The following is a 17739-nucleotide window of genomic DNA, read 5'->3' as shown; positions in this document are numbered from 1 at the left end:
ATGGGTTAAAGGGGCTTTGGGGAAAACAGCTCCAACAAAAACACTAAGCAAACTCTTCAGAAACATAAAAAATCTACGATACATTAACAACTATAGTGGGGCTTGAATTTATGATCTTCTGACTTAGAATCATGAGTGTCGCCATTGAACCAAGCTGACATATAGGGGACGAGTCATTTTCACCTTCACCACCCAGTCAGTAAAGTGTCACAGTCATCACCCGCCCATTGTAAATTCCCCTGGATTGGCATCCCATTGAATCCGATGGATATCAAGTTGGTTCTCTAACAGGACGGAAGCCACAATCCAGGTGTACACCTGGGGGCACTGTTCAAAACATACCCCATAACGTGTTGGCAACATCATAATGGGCCAAATCTTCTGCTCTCCGGATTGTAGGGGACCAGACGTACGACCGATTTGCATCAGGACCTTGTGTAAATCCCGACACCTGGATCTCCATGGTAATTGCCCGGGAAGTTTCAACCTTTGATGGGCAATTCCCCTGCTCCCTGGGACCCTCTGTGAATGTCTCAGACTCTGAATTAGGCTCGGAGACTTGGGACAGTTCCGACTTACTTACATGGATATTTACCCAGGAAACGTTAGACAGAAAAATCTAGTTTAACACCTGGGTAACTGCAGAACTCACGTCCCAATCACTCACGCTGACCCCCTGACTACCCCCCTGGGCCCCTGACTACCTCCCCTGACTCCCCCCGGCTAATCCTCTCAACCACACTACCGAACCCCTGGCCACCCTCCCTGAACACCTGACTACCCCTCAACCACCCTAACCCTGGCCTGACATGACTACCCCACCCGACACTCCTCATAAGCCTCCTGACCACCCGACTAACCATCTGGCCTGACCCGACTACCCTCCCGACCTGACGCCCCACTCACCCTTCTACCCCCCTACCTGCACTTACTCACCTCATGCACCAACCCACCGACCACACGCTTACCCACCTAACCCACTGACCCACCTTAACCACTTACCCACCTCACCCACCTGCTCCCTCACCCACTCACCCATTCACTCACCCATTCACAAACATTCATTCACTAACATGCAGAGTGGACATTTAAACGCACCATACGGCAGCTAGTGAGGGGCTTGTCCCATCTTCCCCCGATTCCACTATGATCCAGTGGAGTTCTCCGAGGGATGCTGCACTCTGCATTTCTGGGACAACCGGGTTCAGAAGACCCCGGTAGAAATGCGGAACAGAATTGGGCTGGGCAATTTTCTGGCGAGGACTGCCGCTCTTCAGAAGATCCAGGCCATTATGCGTTTGCAAACAGGCAAAAGACAAAACTACCAAATGCTCCAATGTGAAGCTCTTCTTTAAAGTGAATAACTTGCTCGCAACAACCGGTTTGTACAGTCCTACCCCAAACAAGGGCATCCAATAATGTAAAGGGGGCAGATGGTGGCTTGGTGGTAATGTCACTGGGCTAGTAATCCAGAGGCTCAGACTAATGCTCTGGGGAAATGGGTTTAAGTCCCACCACGGCAGCTGGTGGAATTTAAATTCAATTCATAAAATATGGAATTGAAAACTAGTCTCAGGAACGGTGATCATGAAGCTATGGTTGATTGTTGTAAAAACTCATCTGGTTCACTAATGTCATTTAGGGAAGGAAATCTGCCTTTCTTATCTGGCCTGGCCTGCATGTGGCTCCAGACTGCCCTCTGAAACGGTCTAGCAAGTCAATCAGTTCAAGGGCAATTAGGGATGGGCAACAAATGCTGGCCTCGCCAGTGATGCCCACATCCCATGAAGTAATAATAAAAAAGGTGGCAAACTCTGCACTTTCCACAGTCTCCATGGCCCGATTCTCCGATTCCACGTATCTGGAAAGAGGAAGCTTGAGGTGTGGAAAATGGCAAGGTTTTTCTATTGTCCCTGCAATGGATACCAGTCACTCCCAATCTGCAGTTTAAAGGGGAGAGCGGTGACCATACGTTGTCACTGAAGTGAAACCCTCCCAGAGCACTGACACCTCTTTAAAGAAAATATATATATTGATCTGGGTTTTACAGGACGTCGTGGTCTCCACTCCCCCTGCGCCCCCCACCATCGCCACGCCCCCACCCCAGCTCAAAAGTCAGTGGGAAGCCATATTCATTCTTAGGGTTTGGCACCACAGGCAAGGCCAGCATTTATTGTCCATCTGTAATTTTCGGTGAGAAGGTGGTGGTGCATCACCTCCTTGAACCTCTGCAGTGTACGTGGTGTAGGTACACCCACGGTGCTGTGAGGAAGGGAGCTCAAGGTCTTTCGCCCAGTGATGATGAAGGAACAGTGATATACTTCAAAGTCAAGATTGGTGTGGGACTTGGAGGAGAACCTGGAGGTGGTGGTTTTCCCATGCACGTGCGGCCCTTGTTCCAGGAAGGTGCTGCTGAAGAAGACATGGCAAGTTGATGCAGTGCATCTTGTAAATGGTACGCACTGCAGCAACTGTGTGCAATGGCGGAGGAGGTGAATATTTAAAGCAGTGGATGGGATTTTGATCAAGTGAACTTCTTTGTGCTGGATAGTGTTGAGCTACTTTGTTGTTACAAGGGTGAATTTTATGGGCCCCTGTAAGAGTATTTGAAGGCGGAGAGGGGACTGTAAAATAAAAATGGGTGGCCTGCTCACCACCTTCCCACCCCCCTTGACCTGTTTCCTACATTACCTGCAGGTAAAGCATTAAGTAGCCTGCCCACCCTTGGGCCTATTAAGACCCTTAAGTGGTCAACTGATGGCCACTTAAGGGCCTCATTCCACCTCTGCTGCTGTAATACAAGTGGCAGGGGAAGGCAGGAGTTTGCACTGCATGGGCAGCTGGTTGGCAGGGAGAGGGGGTACCTCCTTTGCGGGATCCCCTGTGCCCGTCGGACGCACCCCCTCCCCCCAAAGATCATACCCCTTCCCCCCACTTTAATTCTCACCCATTGCTCTCTTCAACACGGCTCCCCACCCCCTGTCCTGTCCCTTGCTGCCAGGCATGCCCGTCCAAAATCCCTGGACTTACCTGAAGTCCATCATCCATGGCACTTCCTCTTCAGGTTCTGCCTGTAATCGCAGCAGTGACCATGACTCGATTCTGGCGTTGCTGAGGCTACAGAGCTGCCGGCCAATCAGACTGGCTGGTAGCTTTCTAGGGCGGGACTTCCTCCCAGATGGGGGCGGAAGTCCCACTCTAAATCAATTAAGGCTGGCCCCATCTTAACATCGCAGCGGGGCAGCTGGGTTTTTGGTTGGCGCGGTGCAGATGGACCTTTGAGTCGGGGGGGTGGGTAATTTGTTTTCCCCCCAACAGTAGAATCCACCCCACAGCTGCACCCATCCAGGCAAATGGAAAGTATTACATGACACTTCTGACATTTGCCTTGTAGGTGATGGAGAAGCTTTGGGGAGCCAAAACATGAGACTGCCCAGCAAAAGCAAAACACCGCAGATGCTGGAAACCTGAATAAAAACAGAAAATGCTGGCAATGTGGAGTGAGAAATGGAGTTAACGTTTCAGGCCAATGACTCTTCATCAGATCTGTTCTGAGACTACCCACCCTCTGACCTGCTCTTCCAGCTGCAGCTTTTATATGGCTGGTCCAGTTAAGTTTCTGGTCAATGGCAACCTTCACAAGAATTCAGCAAGGGTAATGCTATTGAATGCCAAGGGGAACTGGTTAAATTCTGTCTTGTTGGGGGTGATAATTGCCTGGCTTTTGTACAGCACAAATGTTACTTGCTACACCTCAGCCCAACCCTGGACATTGTCCGGGTCTTGCTGCATGAGGCACAGACTGCTTCATTACCTGAGCAATAATGAAGCAAGTTGAACACTGTGCAGTCGTCAGCAAACATCCTTACTTTTGCCCTTTTGGTTGAATAAAGGTCATTGATGAGTAGCTGAAGATAGTTGGGCCTAGGACACAGGAATTTCCGCAGCAATGACTTGGGACTAATATGATAAGCTGAGTAAGAGTTGCTGGAACAAAATGTTAATGATATTTGAGAAAGTACCTCTTAGTGGCTCTACTTACATTTGACAGTGCCTGCATGTACATTATTGAAGAAGATGAAGTCTGGCTTTTCGCTGGATAAAACTTACAATTGCCTTTTGGCAAGCCTGAGTTGGGATCAATGTCACATGATGTACAGGGGCTGCTCGTGCAATCAGAAATCTTTCCTACTATCTCTTTTGAACACCTGAAAGTCAAAATAATCAAAGAAAATTCTTTGATTCCGAGTAACATTTCTAGAACAAGAAATCATTTAATAAATAGAAACATAGGCTGCAATCAAGACCAGAAATTCCCGCCCTAAGTCAATGGACCTTCGGCTGGTCTGTCAAGGTTTCCATCCTCCCTGAGACGATTCCCAACCCGGGCAGGACCGGAAAATGCCAGCCACAGAAAATAGAAAATTTACTGCACAGCAGGAGGCCATTTGGCCCAACATGTCCTTGCCTGGTTAAAAAAAGAGTTAACCAGCCTAATCCCAGCATCTGTTCTATAGCCCTGCCAATTATAAGTGCATAGTCAAGTATTTTTTTTTCAATGTGATGAGGGTTTCTGCCTCCACTATCATTTCAGGCAATGAGTTCCAGACCCCCACCATATTAAATTTAAATGTATCCCCCCTGGTTATTGACCTCTTTGCTAAGGAAAATAGTACATCTCAATTAAATGTCCCCTTAGCCTCCTCTGCTCTCAGGAAGACAACCCAGCCTATTCAATCTTTCCTCATAGTTTTCTCTAGTGGACTCATATCCTTCCTGTAATCTGGTGACCAGAACTGTTTGTAGTATATTAGCTGCTGCCTAACTAGTGTGTTAAATGGATCTAACATAACCTTCCTGCTCTTACACTCTATGCCTGGGCTAATAAAGGAGTGTGTCTCATTTGCCTTCTTAACCACCTTACCTAGTTGACCTGCTACTTTCAGGGATCTATAGACATGCACTCCAAGGTCCCTCTGATCCTCTACACTTGTCAATATTCTACCATTTATTGGATATTCCCTTGCCTTGTTTGCCCTCCCCAAATGCATTACCTCATGCTTCTCTGGTTTGAATTCCATTTGCCATCATTTCTGCGCACCTGTGCAATCCATTTATATTTCCTGCAGTCTGCAGTTTTCTTCCTCACTATCAACCACAGGGCCATTTTTTGGTAACGTCTGCAAATTTCTTAATAGTGACCCAACATTTAAGTCTAAATTGTTGATTATCATGAAAAGCCAGGGACTTGGTACATCCCACTGGAGCCAGCCTTCCAGTTACAAAAACACCCATTGGTCATTGTCCTTGCTTTCTACAACAAAGGGGGGATGGTGTTGTAGTGATAATGCCACTGGACTAGTGGTCCAGGCTAATGCTCTGGGGAAATGGGTTCAAAGCCCACAATGGCAGCGGGTGGAATTTAAATTCAATTAAGAAATCTGGAATATAAACCTAGTCACAGTAATGGTGACCATGACAGCTATCATTGATTGTTGTAAAAACCCATCTGATTCACCAATGTCCTTTAGGCAAAGAAATTTGCCATTCTTTCCTGGTCTGGCCTACATGTGACTGCAGACACACAGCAATGTGGTTGACTCTTAACAGCTCTCTGAAATGGCCTAGCAAGCCGTTCAGGTCAAGGGCAATTAGAGATGTTCAGAAATGCTGGCTTTACCAGTAGCACACACATCCCAGGAAAGAATTTTTAAAAAGCAGCCAATTTTTAACCCAACTTTCCACTTGCCCTTAGATCCCATCAGCTTTTACATTTCTGATCAGCCTGCCATGCGGGACCTTGTCAAAAACCTCGCTAAAATCCATGTAGAACACGTCAAATGCGCTACCCACCTTGACCCTCCATGTTACCTCTCCAAAAATTCAATCAATTTCAATTAGTCAAGCACAACCTTCCCTTAACAAATCCATGCTGACCATCCTTGATTAATTCATGCCTTTTTAAATGACAATTTATGCCGTTCCCCAATAATGTTTCAATAACTTGCCCACCAGCAAGATTAGACCTATTATTTAGAAAAGATACGAGTGGAAGTTCCTTTAGACGGGGCTGTTGCTCTGCCCATTTGTCTCTCTAAGTTACATTACGTATGTGTTACTGAGGTTTATAAGATTATTATGCCTTAGAAATGTATCTTTTGGTTTATGAGGTCATGACAGTTTGGGACTATAGCTTGAAATGTAGGGGAAATGAAAGAGATCATATGACCTGTGCTGGAATCTGCCTGACTGTAAACCTGGGTGGTTTAGTTGTTAGATATCAGAGGGACTCAGGTTGTTTTGTTGAGAGGGTTGTGCAAAGTATTTCTGTTTAGAGACAATGATAGCAGTTTCTAAATCTACAATGAGTAGGCTCTGAGTCCCAAAGTCCCAGAAACGCGTTACCAATATCAAGTTGCAAACTGTTGTGCCGTGAACTATCCCTACACTTCTAAGATGAAAGGGAGTTGGGATCAAAGGTGACTGATTAGCATTTCTACTTAAATACACAGGTAGTGGGCTGTAACTTCCAATGGGAGTGGCAACTGAATTGGATTGCCACTCTACTTGAAAGTTCTTTCCTGAAAATCTAGCTGATCTTACCTTGCCCGACCTTCCGACTCAGGCTGGGCGAGATCTGACCAGTGCAGCGCATCCTCGGGACCTAGCACTGAGGGCTGTGCAGTCGAAGATAAGTAAGCCAAGACCTTTTTATATGGGTACTAGCCTGTTGGGTCAGGTGTGGCCTTGGGCAGGGTGGCAAGGGCAGACCGGTTTGGTCAGGCTGGGCCTTTTCGGGGGTGGGGGAATGAGGATGTCAGATCGGGTTGGGCCTATGGGGCGTGGTGGGGGTGGGGGTTGATGGTAGATCAGGTAAGGCCTTGGGGCGGGGGGAAGTCGGGTCAGGTTTGGTTGGGCCTTGAGGGAGGGGTCGGGTGGGGTCTTGGGGGTGGGTCAGGTCGGACAGGACATTGGGGGGCTGGAGGGATGCTGCTGGTTGGGTCAGCCTTGGCTTTGAGGGGGTGGGTCAGGTTGGATCAGACCTGGTGGTGTAGTCGGGAGTTTGGAAAGCCCCATGGAGGGGAAATGGGAGAGTCCCATGGGGGGGAAGGGAGCCTTTGGAAGAGGATGGTTGGGGGAGTGCCCTGGGGGTTTGGAGTTGTGAGGGGAGTCCCGTGGGGGGGGGGAGGCGTTGTCAATGTGGGTCTGTACAAGAGTTACCCAGAAGCAAGAATTGATTTTAATTCTCCCAACGTTTTCTGGTTAACTATTATTATACATAGTTGGAAACATTTGAAGTTTGTGATTTAGATCACAATTTTCAGATAGTTCCTAGTGCAGGGAAATTGCCTGTGAGAAGTTGGCACTTCCCAGGCAATCTCTGTGTAATTCTTACCTGGGAATATCCAGTGGGGTTCCCCAGCGCATCTTTGGGGTAACCCCCAGATACAATGCCCTGGAGCTTGGAAGTTACGTCCAACTGTGTTTCTTGTTGCCAGGGGGAAGAAGGTAGAGGAAGCCTTTTTGAGATCAGGTTACAGGCTTCCATGAATTCATGAATATCAGAGACAGAAAGGGGAGTTGCAGTTTTGCCTTGTGTGGTTTGCAGCCAACTGAGAGGTACAGAGCAAGAGGTAGAAACAACCAAGCCTGCACCTGAAGCAGAGAAAATGCTGACTATTATTTATGATGCGGATTGTGGGTGGAGCCTGCGCTCAGACTGATGACTGAGGTCATGAGAAGTTAAAAGAGGCTGGAAGGTTTGTCTAGCTACAGGAAAAAATCTACAGTGTAACTCTCACAGTGACAGATGGGTCTTTTTGAGCTGCCCAGTAGAAGGACCCGTGGAAAATGGTCCTGGGCTGTCCACACTCCACAGCTGGATAGCCTAAATTGCACAATTTATAATGTTAGGAGTCCTCATAGCTAAGAAGGATTTTGCCACCTCTGATGACAGTTGTTGGCAGAAACACAAGCCCTTCCCCATTCATGAGATAATGACATAGGCAAGCTGCCAGGACAATTTGCTGTCCTAGTTATGTCAACACATTTACTGCAGCAGATTACAAGAACAGAAAGGGATTTCTTGGGTAGAAATCCCAAGGGACATTTTTCATGACCAAAATCATACAATTAGAGTTTTCCCACCTTGTTGCTTCGTAGGTTCCATTAAATAAATAGAAGGGCACCAGATTGTTATATTCATCAAAAACTCCCCACTGAAGATGAGCCCATTCGTGAACGAAAACTCTACCTGTAGAAACAGGAGCAATTTTTGGTTAAAGTAACGAGACCAATGCTTTCACTTTATGTGAGGTATAAATGGAATTGATGCTTCAGAAAGTTTAAATATTACCATTTTCCTCTCATGTATGTAAAACACACTCAGTGGCATGAAGTTACTTTGTGGCCTCACAAAGCAATCAATATTCTGTCCCCCTGTGTTAGTGGTGGTACTGTTTTCTGCTACGGTGTTCCTGAGTATGGGATAGAATTGGTGTGTTAAAGGATTTAGTTGAACACTTTAGTGCTCGACTGACCTGACGGGAAAGGAGCTTATAAAAAGTATATTGTTCTGTTCGTAACATTGCTCACAATTCTTTCACCAAGGCCTCACACCACCAATTTTGCCTTCATCGTACCTCCCTTTCCCGTTGTCATAGAAATCCCTGTGCTCATCTTGATCATGTTCCAGGTCATCAACTGGGATCATGTTCTTTTTTCTTACTTAATCATTCACAGGGTGTGGGTGACGTTGGCTGGGCCAGTATTTATTGCCCATCCCCAATTGCCCTTGAGAAGATGCTGGTGAGCCACTTTCTTGAACAGCTGCAGTCCATGTGGTGTATGTACACCCACAGTGCTGTTAGGAAGGGAGTTCCTGGATTTTGACCCAGCGACAGAGAAGGAACGGTGATATATTTCCAAGTCAGGATGGTGAGTGACTTGGAGGGGAGCTTCCAGGTGGTGGTGTTCCCATCTATCTGCTGCTCTTGTCCTTCTAGGTGGTGGAGGTCACTGTCGAAAGAGCATCTTGTAAATGGTACACACTTCTGCCACTGTGCATCCGTGGTGGAGGGAGTGGATGGTGAAGGTGGTGGATGGGATGCCAATCAAACAAGTTGCTTTGTCCTGGTTGGTGTCAAGCTTCTTGAGTGTTGTTGGAGCTGCACTCATTCAGGCAGGCAAGTGGAGAGTATTCCATCACACTCCCGACTTGTGCCTTGTAGATGGTGGACAGGCTTTGGGGAATCAGAAGGTGAGTTACTCACCATAGAATTCCCAGCCTCTGACCTGCTCTTGTGGCCACAGTATTCATATAGCTGGTCCAGTTCAGTCCTTGAGCAATGGTAACACTCCAAGAAGTTGATAATGGGGCTTCAGCGATTATAATGCTATTGAATGTCAAGGGCTGATGGTGAGATTCTCTCTTATTAGAAATGATCATTGCCTAACGCTCATGAGGCATTTATTAGTCCAGGCCTGAATGTTGTCCAGAATTTGCTGCATATGGACAAAGACTGCTTCAACATCTGGAGGAGTCATGAAAGTGCTGAATATTGCGCGATCATTAGCAAACGTCCCCAGTTCTGACCTTAGAAATGATGGGAAGGCCATTGATAAAACAGCTGAAGATGGTTGGACCCAAAATACTACCCTGAAGAACTCTTGCAGCGATGTCTTGGGACTGAGTTGGTTGACCTCCAACAACCATAACCATCTTCTTTTGTACTAGGTCTGGCTCCAACCAGCGGAGTGTTTCCCCCCCTGATACCCATTGACTCCATTTTTGCTAGGGCTCCTTGATGCCACACTCGGTCAAATGCTGCGTTGATGTCAAGGGCAGTCACTCTCACCTCACTTCTTGAGTTCAGCTCTTTTGTCCATGTTTGGACCAATGCTGTAATAAGGTCAGGAGCTGAGTGGCCCTGGCAGAACCCAAACTGTGCATCAATGAGCAGTTGTTTCTGAGTAAGTGCCACTTGATTGCACTGTTGACAACCCATTCCATCACTTTGCTGATAATCGAGAGTACACTGATGAGGCCGTAATTGGCCAAATTGGGTTAGTCCTGCGTTTTATGGACAGGGCATACCTGGGCAATTTTCGCCATAGCTGGGTAGGTGCCAGTGTTGTAGCTGTACTAGAACAGCATGGTTAGCCCTGGAGCACAGGTCTTCAGTACTATTGTCGAAGAAATGTTGTCAGGGCCCATAGCCTTTGCAGTATCTGGTTTCTTCATCCGTTTCTTGATATCACGTGGAGTGAATCAAGTTGGCTGAAGATTGGCATCTATGATGCTGTAGGCCTCAGAGGATGGACCATCCACTCTGCACTTTTGGCTGAAGATGGTTGCAAATGCTTCAGCTTTATCTTTTGCACTAATGTGCTGGGCTCCCTCATCACTGAGGATGGGGATATTTGTGGAGCTTCCGTGTCTAGCTTTATCGCATGCTGCTTCCGCTGTTTGGCATGTAAATATTCCTGTGTTGCAGCTTCACACCTCATTTTTAGATATGCCTGGCATGACCTCCTGCACTTTTCATTGAACCAGGGTTGATCCCCCAGTTTGATAGTAATGATAAAGCGAGGGATTTCCTGGGCCATGAGATTACAGATTGTGGTTGAGTACAATTCTGCCGCTGCTGATGGCGCACAGTGTCTTATGGATGCCCAATCTTGGTTGCTAGATCTCTTCGAAATCTATTTAGCACAGCGGTAGTGCCACACAATACAACGAAGGGTATCCTCAATGTGAAGGCAGGACTTCTTCTCCATAAGGACTGTATGGTGGTCACTCCTACCAATATTGTCATGGACACATGACAGGTAGATTGCTGAGAATGAGGATGAGCAGCATTTTCCCTCCTGTTGGTTCCCTTACCATCTGCTGAACCCAGCTATGTCCTTTAGGACTCACCCAGTAGTGGTGCTACCGAGCCACTCGTGGTGATGGACATTGAAGACCCCCCACCCAGAGTACATTCTGTGCCCTACCCTTAGTGTTTCAATTTGGAGGGCTACTGATTCATCTGCTGAGAGACAGGTGGGTGATGGGGAGGTTGTGGGGTAGTAGATCGATCAACAGGAAGTTTCCTTGACCATTTTCGACTTGGTGCCATGAGAATTCTTGGGGTCCGGAGTCAATGTTGAGGACTCCCCAGGACATCTCCCTCCCGTATGTATACAACTGTGCCGCCACTTCTGGTGAGTCTGTCCTGCTGGTGGGACAGGACATACCCAGGGATGGTGATGTCTAGGACAGACATTATCTGTAAGGTATGATTCTGTGTTGCTTGACTAGACTGTGGGACAGCACAATTTAGGCACAAACCCCCAGATGTTAGTTAGGAGGACTTTGCAGGATCAACAGGCCTGGGTTTGCTGTTGTCATTTCTGGTACTTAGGTCGATGCTGGGTTACCCATCTGGTTACATTCCTTTTGGGCTTCGTGGCAGTTTAATACAATTGAGTTGCTTGCTAGGCCATTTATGAGTCAACCACATTGTTGTGGGTCTGGAGTCACTTAAGGACAGCATAGTTTCTTCTCTAAAGGGTATTAGTGAACCATATGGGGGTTTAACAACAATCGATTCATCATTAGCTTTTAATTTCAGATTTATTAATTGAATTTAAATTCCACCAGCTGCTTTGATAGGATTTGAACCAGTATCCACAGGGCTTTAGCCTGCGCCTCTAGATCACGAGCACAGCCACATTACCACTATACCCCCACCACCTCCTCCTTTCCTTTCCTTCCCTTCTCCCCAACTCCCTCTCTCCTTCCCTTCCCTCCTACACTCTCCCCCACTCCCTCTCTCCCTTTCTCTCTCTCACTAACTGATTAGGCATAATTCAGTGCTCAAAGTATAAGCAACAATGGTGTTAACTTACATAAGGTAATTTACCTTTTGAACCATAATTTTGAGTCAGGCTGCTGTTTAGTATAAAGTTTGGGGTGAAGTGAATATACCGGCCCTTCTCACCACATCCACCATACTGCAGAGTGTACGGGTCATCTCCATGTTTAAGGTGTGGTTCAGCAATGATCACGTCAGCCTAGGAAAAGACAATGAGATGTTTTCATGAGAGATATTCACTGCAACAACACACAGACACACACACGCACACACGCGCACACACGCACACATGCACACATGCACACTCAGACACACACACACGCGCATGCATGCACGCACGCACACACACACACTCACACTCAGACACGCACATACACACACACACACACACACACTCAGACACGCACACTGAGACACGGACACACACACGCACACACGCATGCACACACACACGCACACTCAGACACGCACATACACACACACACACACACACACACACATGCACACACACACACACACACACACACACACGCACACTCAGACACGCACACTCAGACACGGACACACACACGCACACACGCACGCACGCACACACACCACACACACACACACACACGCACACACCACACACACACACACATGCACACACACATGCACACTCAGACACGCACACTCAGACATGGACACACACACACACACACATGCACACACACACACACACTCAGACACACACATACACACACACACACACACACACACATGCACACACACACACACACACACACACACGCACACTCAGACACGCACACTCAGACACGGACACACACACGCACACACACACGCACGCACACACGCACGCACACACACACACCACACACACATGCACACACACACACACACGCACACTCAGACACGCACACTCAGACATGGACACACACACACACACACACATGCACACACACACACACGCACACTCAGACACGCACACTCAGACACAGACACACACACACATGCACACACACACACACTCAGACACGCACACACACACACACACACACGTACTCACACACACGTACACTCAGACACGTACACACACACACACACACACACACACACACACGCATGCTATGAGGGCCCCCCATTTTGTTGCCACAACTTTGGGCTGTGTTCTCCAAGTGTAAATATTCAGAGTAATTATGGTTGTGTTGGGAATAGAATGAGCACACAGTCAGTAGCTACAGTATCGTGTAACCATAGTTCGTTGGCTGGACATGACTCATAATCTGAGAGCTTTGTACAAGATTGCCTGGTGATCTGGAAGAGTCCAGGAGCATCCTCACTCTCTTTAGTCCCTCCTCTATCTCAATAATCCCTTTAAGCTGCCCTGGCCATGCAGCATCCCAAAAGCCTCCATGCTGGCTGGACACAGTCTGCCCCTTTAAATTACCAAGCCTGCACTGTCACCCAAAAAAATTTAAAAAGGGCCATTTTCTTAATCAAATCTCCTGCACACATTGAAAAAGTTAAAATAATAGAATCATAGAATTGTTACAACAAAGGAGGAGGCCATTCAGCCCGTCATATCCCTGCTGATTCTCTCGTGCAACTCATCAAGTCTCAACACCCAACGCTGCCTTTTCCCCGTAACTCTGCAAATATTTTTTCTTTGGATAATTATCCAATCCTCTTTTGAAAGCCATGCTTGAATCTACCTTCACCAGACTCTCAAGCAGCGCATTACAGTTCCTAACCATTCACTGCACAATAGTTTTTCCTGGTGGTGCTGTTGCTTCTTTTGCCAATCGCTTTAAATTGTGTCCCTCGATGGGAACAGTTTCTCCCTATCTCCTCTGTCCAGGCCCTCATGATTTTGAATACCTCTGTCAAATCTCCTATTAATCTTCACTTTTCCAAGGCCAACAGCCTTAGCTGCTGCACTCTATCATTGTAACTGAAGTTCCTCATCCCATTCTCATGAATCTTTTCTGCACCCTCTCCAATGCCTTCATATCCTCTTCAAAGTGTGCTGCCCAGAGCTGGACGTGACATTCCAATTGAGGCCTAACCTCTATGCTCCGAGTTATAAAGCCCAGGATCCCATATGCTTTATTAACCACACTCTCAACTTGCCCTGCCACCTTCAGTGATTTATGCACGTATACCCCTTCTGCTGCTGCACCCCCTTTACAATTGTACCCTTTGTTTCAAATTGCCTCTCCTCACTCTTGCTGCCAAAATGAATCAATTTACAGCTCTCTGTATTAAATGTCAACTGCCACTTGTGGTGCAGTGGTAGTGTCCCTACCTCTTGGTTCAAGTCCGCCTTCAGGACTTAATGACTATGGGAGGTGTGCCCATAATGTGACCAAATAGGTTGATTAGCAGCCTGTAAATCCCTCCAATACGCCTGATGGCAGGTGGTAGGAATGGGAAAATTTCCTGGTCAGCCATACTGCAGAAGGCAACGGTGAACCATTGCAGCACTTTGCCAAGCATAATTATGGACCAATCCAATAGAAGTCCATGGTTTCCAACACCTTCTTAGGGCATGGTACCTGAAGGAGGAGGAGAAGTTTTTCAATCCCTTGCTCAAATGGAAACAGTTCTTTGATTTAACTGCATAGTGGGCTCGTTGTAAAAGAGCAAGGAGATCTCAGATCCAATGCTTCACCCTGACCCAGTGCCGCTAAAATCAGAATAATTGGTCATTTGTCTCCTCAGATACCAAATGGATGACCTAATTTCCTGTGTGTCTGAGGGGATAATGATGTGTTCTATAAATGGAACTGTTTAATTTTCCTTCTGGAACACAAGCAAGTGACACCCTGCATTTAGGAATAGGAGAAGGTCATTCGCTCTTTAGGGATTTTAGCTAATCTGTACTTTGCCTCTGATGACACACTTTGATTGTGTAACCTGTAATAACCACGCTGAACAAAAGTATAAAAATCAATTTTGGGATTTTCAATTAGCCCACAGCCTGGGAGAGTCCAGCCATCATTCTGTATTACACAACTTTCAAAAGTAAACACTTCAGCTTTCATCCTTTCCAAGTGCCTCACCCGTTTAAAAAAAAAGGCACTGGTCCCAATCAGCGCAGTGAAGGTCTCACCCCCCCCTCCACAGACTGCCCCTTTAACAGCTCACCCCATCTGCCCATCACCTTCGCCATATCTCAAACTCTCTCAAGTCTTCTCTGCATTCCATAAAATTCTGTCACTCCGTCTTTGACACCCTTCGGGCCCCATTCGTCTGGGTGGGCGCTGTTTGTTAGGGTCCGGAATGCGCATTGGAGGGATCTCCACCTGCCCATTGCCTGCAGAGCGAGGGCCGACTTCAGGCACATGCAGGGGTGCAGGGAAGGGTGGCTTTCCCTCATCAGAAGGCTCATGTTCAAGCCAATTAAAGAATTAGGGAGCAAAGGGGAGACAACTGTAGAACTTTTAGCTCTGAAGAAGAGTCATACGGATTCGAAACATCAACCCTGTTTCTCTCTCCACAGGTGCTGCCAGACCTGTTGAGTTTTTCCAGTATTTTCTGTTGTTATTTCAGATTTCCAGCGTCTACAGTATTTTCCTTTTATCTGCAGGATACTCCATCTTGAATGGAACTGAGTTTCTTGCAAAAGGTAAGTGACTGAGCTATCTGGGCAACAACAATGTCTTCAGATTTTTTGTTTTTACTTATTTTTTTGAATGTCAGCTTGGATCGATCGATGTCCTTCCAGCCTCTGGGATCACGGGGTTGATTACCACATGGGATCTGAGCTTGTAACCTGGGTTGATAATCCATGGCTGTACTGAGAGAACACCGTGGTCTCAGATGTAAGTTAAGATCCTAGTCCATGTATGTAGTACTTATGGTTTTATTTAGTGTGTAATGTACCTTTAAGGATAAATACTTGTTGGGGAAGATTACATGATCTGTAGTAACTAATAGGAGAGTAGCGCAGGCTACCTCAGTAGATAGTGCAGAGATGGAGTTGGAGTTGAAAGAGTGGTTAACCAAGGAAATTAAGGACAGTATCAAATTGAAAGAAAAATCATACAATAAGGCAAAGATTAGCGGTAAGCAGAGGATTGGGAAAGTTTTAAAAACCAACAAAAGATGACCAAAAAAAAATAAAGAGGGAGAAAATAAACTTTGAGGGTAAATTAGCAAGTAATATAAAAATGGACAGTAAGAGCTTCTTTAAATATATAAAAGGGAAGAGAGAGGCCAAAATGAACATAGGCCCCTTAGAGAATGAGGTGGGGGAAATAATAATGGAAAACCAGGAAATGGCAGAGGAGATGAATAAATACTTTGCTTCAGTCTTCACGGCAAGGATAATAAATAATCAAGGGGCAAAAAGCAGGGAGGAAATAAATACAATAACTATCACTAGAGAAAAATTACTAGGGAAACAAATGGGGCTAAAGGCCGATAGGCCCCCTGGACCTGATAGGTTGCATCCTAGGATATTAAAGGAAGTAGCTACAGAGATAGTGGATGCACTGGTAGTAATCTTCCAAGATTCCTTAGGTTCTGGAAAAGTCCCAGAGGATGATTGAGGTGTACAAGGAGCATGGACAAGGTGGATAGGGAGCAGCTGTTCCCCTTAGATAAAGGGTCAGTCACGAGGGCACACAAGTTCAAGGTGAGGGGCAGGAAGTTTAGGGAGGGTGTGAGGAAAAACTTTTTTACCCAGAGGGTGGTGACAGTCTGGAATGCGCTACCTGGGAGGGTGGTGGATGTGGGTTGCCTCACATCCTTTAAAAAGTACCTGGATGAGCACTTGGCACGTCATAACATTCAAGGCTATGGACCAAGTGCTGGTAAATAGGATGAGGTAAGTAGGTCAGGTGTTTGTCACATGTTGGTGCAGACTCAATGGGCTGAAGGGCCTCTTCTGCACTGTGTGATTCTGTGATTCTGTGAGTGGAGAACGGCCAATGTAACACCCTTATTCACAAATGGAGGGAGACAAAAAACAGGTAACTATAGGCCAGTTCGCTTAACATCTGTCATTGGGAAAATGTTGGAGTCTATTATGAAGGATGTAATAGCAGAGCATTTAGAAATACATATCTAATCAAGCAGAGTCAGCATAACTTCATAAAGGGAAATCATGCCTAACAAATTTATTAGAATTCTTTGAGGAGGTAACAAGCAGGATAGATAAAGGGGAATCAGTAGATGTAATATATTTGGATTTCGAAAAGGCATTCGATAAGGTCCCACACCTAAGGCTACTTAATAAGATAAGAGCTTTCGGTATTGGGGATAGTATATTAGTATGGATAGAGGATTGGGTAACTAATAGAAGGCAGAGAGTTGGGATAAGGGAGGCATTTTTGGGATGGCAACCTGCAACTAGTGGAGTGCCACAGGGATCAGTGCTGGGGTCTCAATTATTTACAATATATATGAATGACTTAGATGAGGGAAGTGAATGTACTATCACCAAGTTTGCAGATGACACAAAAATAGGCAGGAAGGCAAGTAGTGAGGATGACACAAGGAGTCTACAGAGGGATATAGACAGGTTAAATGAGTGGGCAAAAACTTGGCAGATGGAATATAATGTGGGAAAATGTGAGGTTATGCACTTTGGCAGGAAGAATAGAGGAGCTGAATATTATTGAAATGGAGAAAGGCTGCAGGAGGCTGCAGCACAGAGGGATTTGGGAGTCCTCGTGCATGAATTCCAAAAAAGCTAACATACAAGTTCAACAGGTAACAGGGAAGGCAAATGGAATGTTGGCCTTTATTTCAAAGGGAATGGTGTATAAAAACAGCTCAACCTTGCTAAAATTATACAAGGCACTGGTTATACCACACCTAGAATACTGTGAACAATTTTGGTCCCCTTATCTAAGGAAAGGTATAGTGGCAT

The 17739-nt window shown here is 46.3% G+C and overlaps 1 protein-coding gene across 3 annotated transcripts in view; it reads right to left on the bottom strand.

The window, feature by feature from the left end:
* Positions 1 to 17739, bottom strand: part of LOC144692184 (calcium-activated chloride channel regulator 1-like) — a 44343-nt gene that overhangs the window by 24614 nt on the left and 1990 nt on the right. For all 3 annotated transcript variants that reach the window (XM_078560728.1, XM_078560730.1, XM_078560729.1), the window contains exons 3-5: positions 11910 to 12060; positions 8149 to 8254; positions 4043 to 4208 (exon numbers count right to left, since the gene is read on the bottom strand). In XM_078560728.1, the coding sequence (XP_078416854.1) occupies positions 4043 to 4208; positions 8149 to 8254; positions 11910 to 12060 (423 nt within the window). The remainder of the gene's footprint in view (positions 1 to 4042; positions 4209 to 8148; positions 8255 to 11909; positions 12061 to 17739) is intronic.

Source organism: Cetorhinus maximus, chromosome 17 (genome assembly GCF_964194155.1).
Source record: "Cetorhinus maximus chromosome 17, sCetMax3.hap1.1, whole genome shotgun sequence".
NCBI classification, from domain to species: Eukaryota; Metazoa; Chordata; class Chondrichthyes; order Lamniformes; family Cetorhinidae; genus Cetorhinus; species Cetorhinus maximus.
Note: the sequence above shows the minus strand (reverse complement) of the source record. Positions and strands in the feature narration are given on the sequence as shown.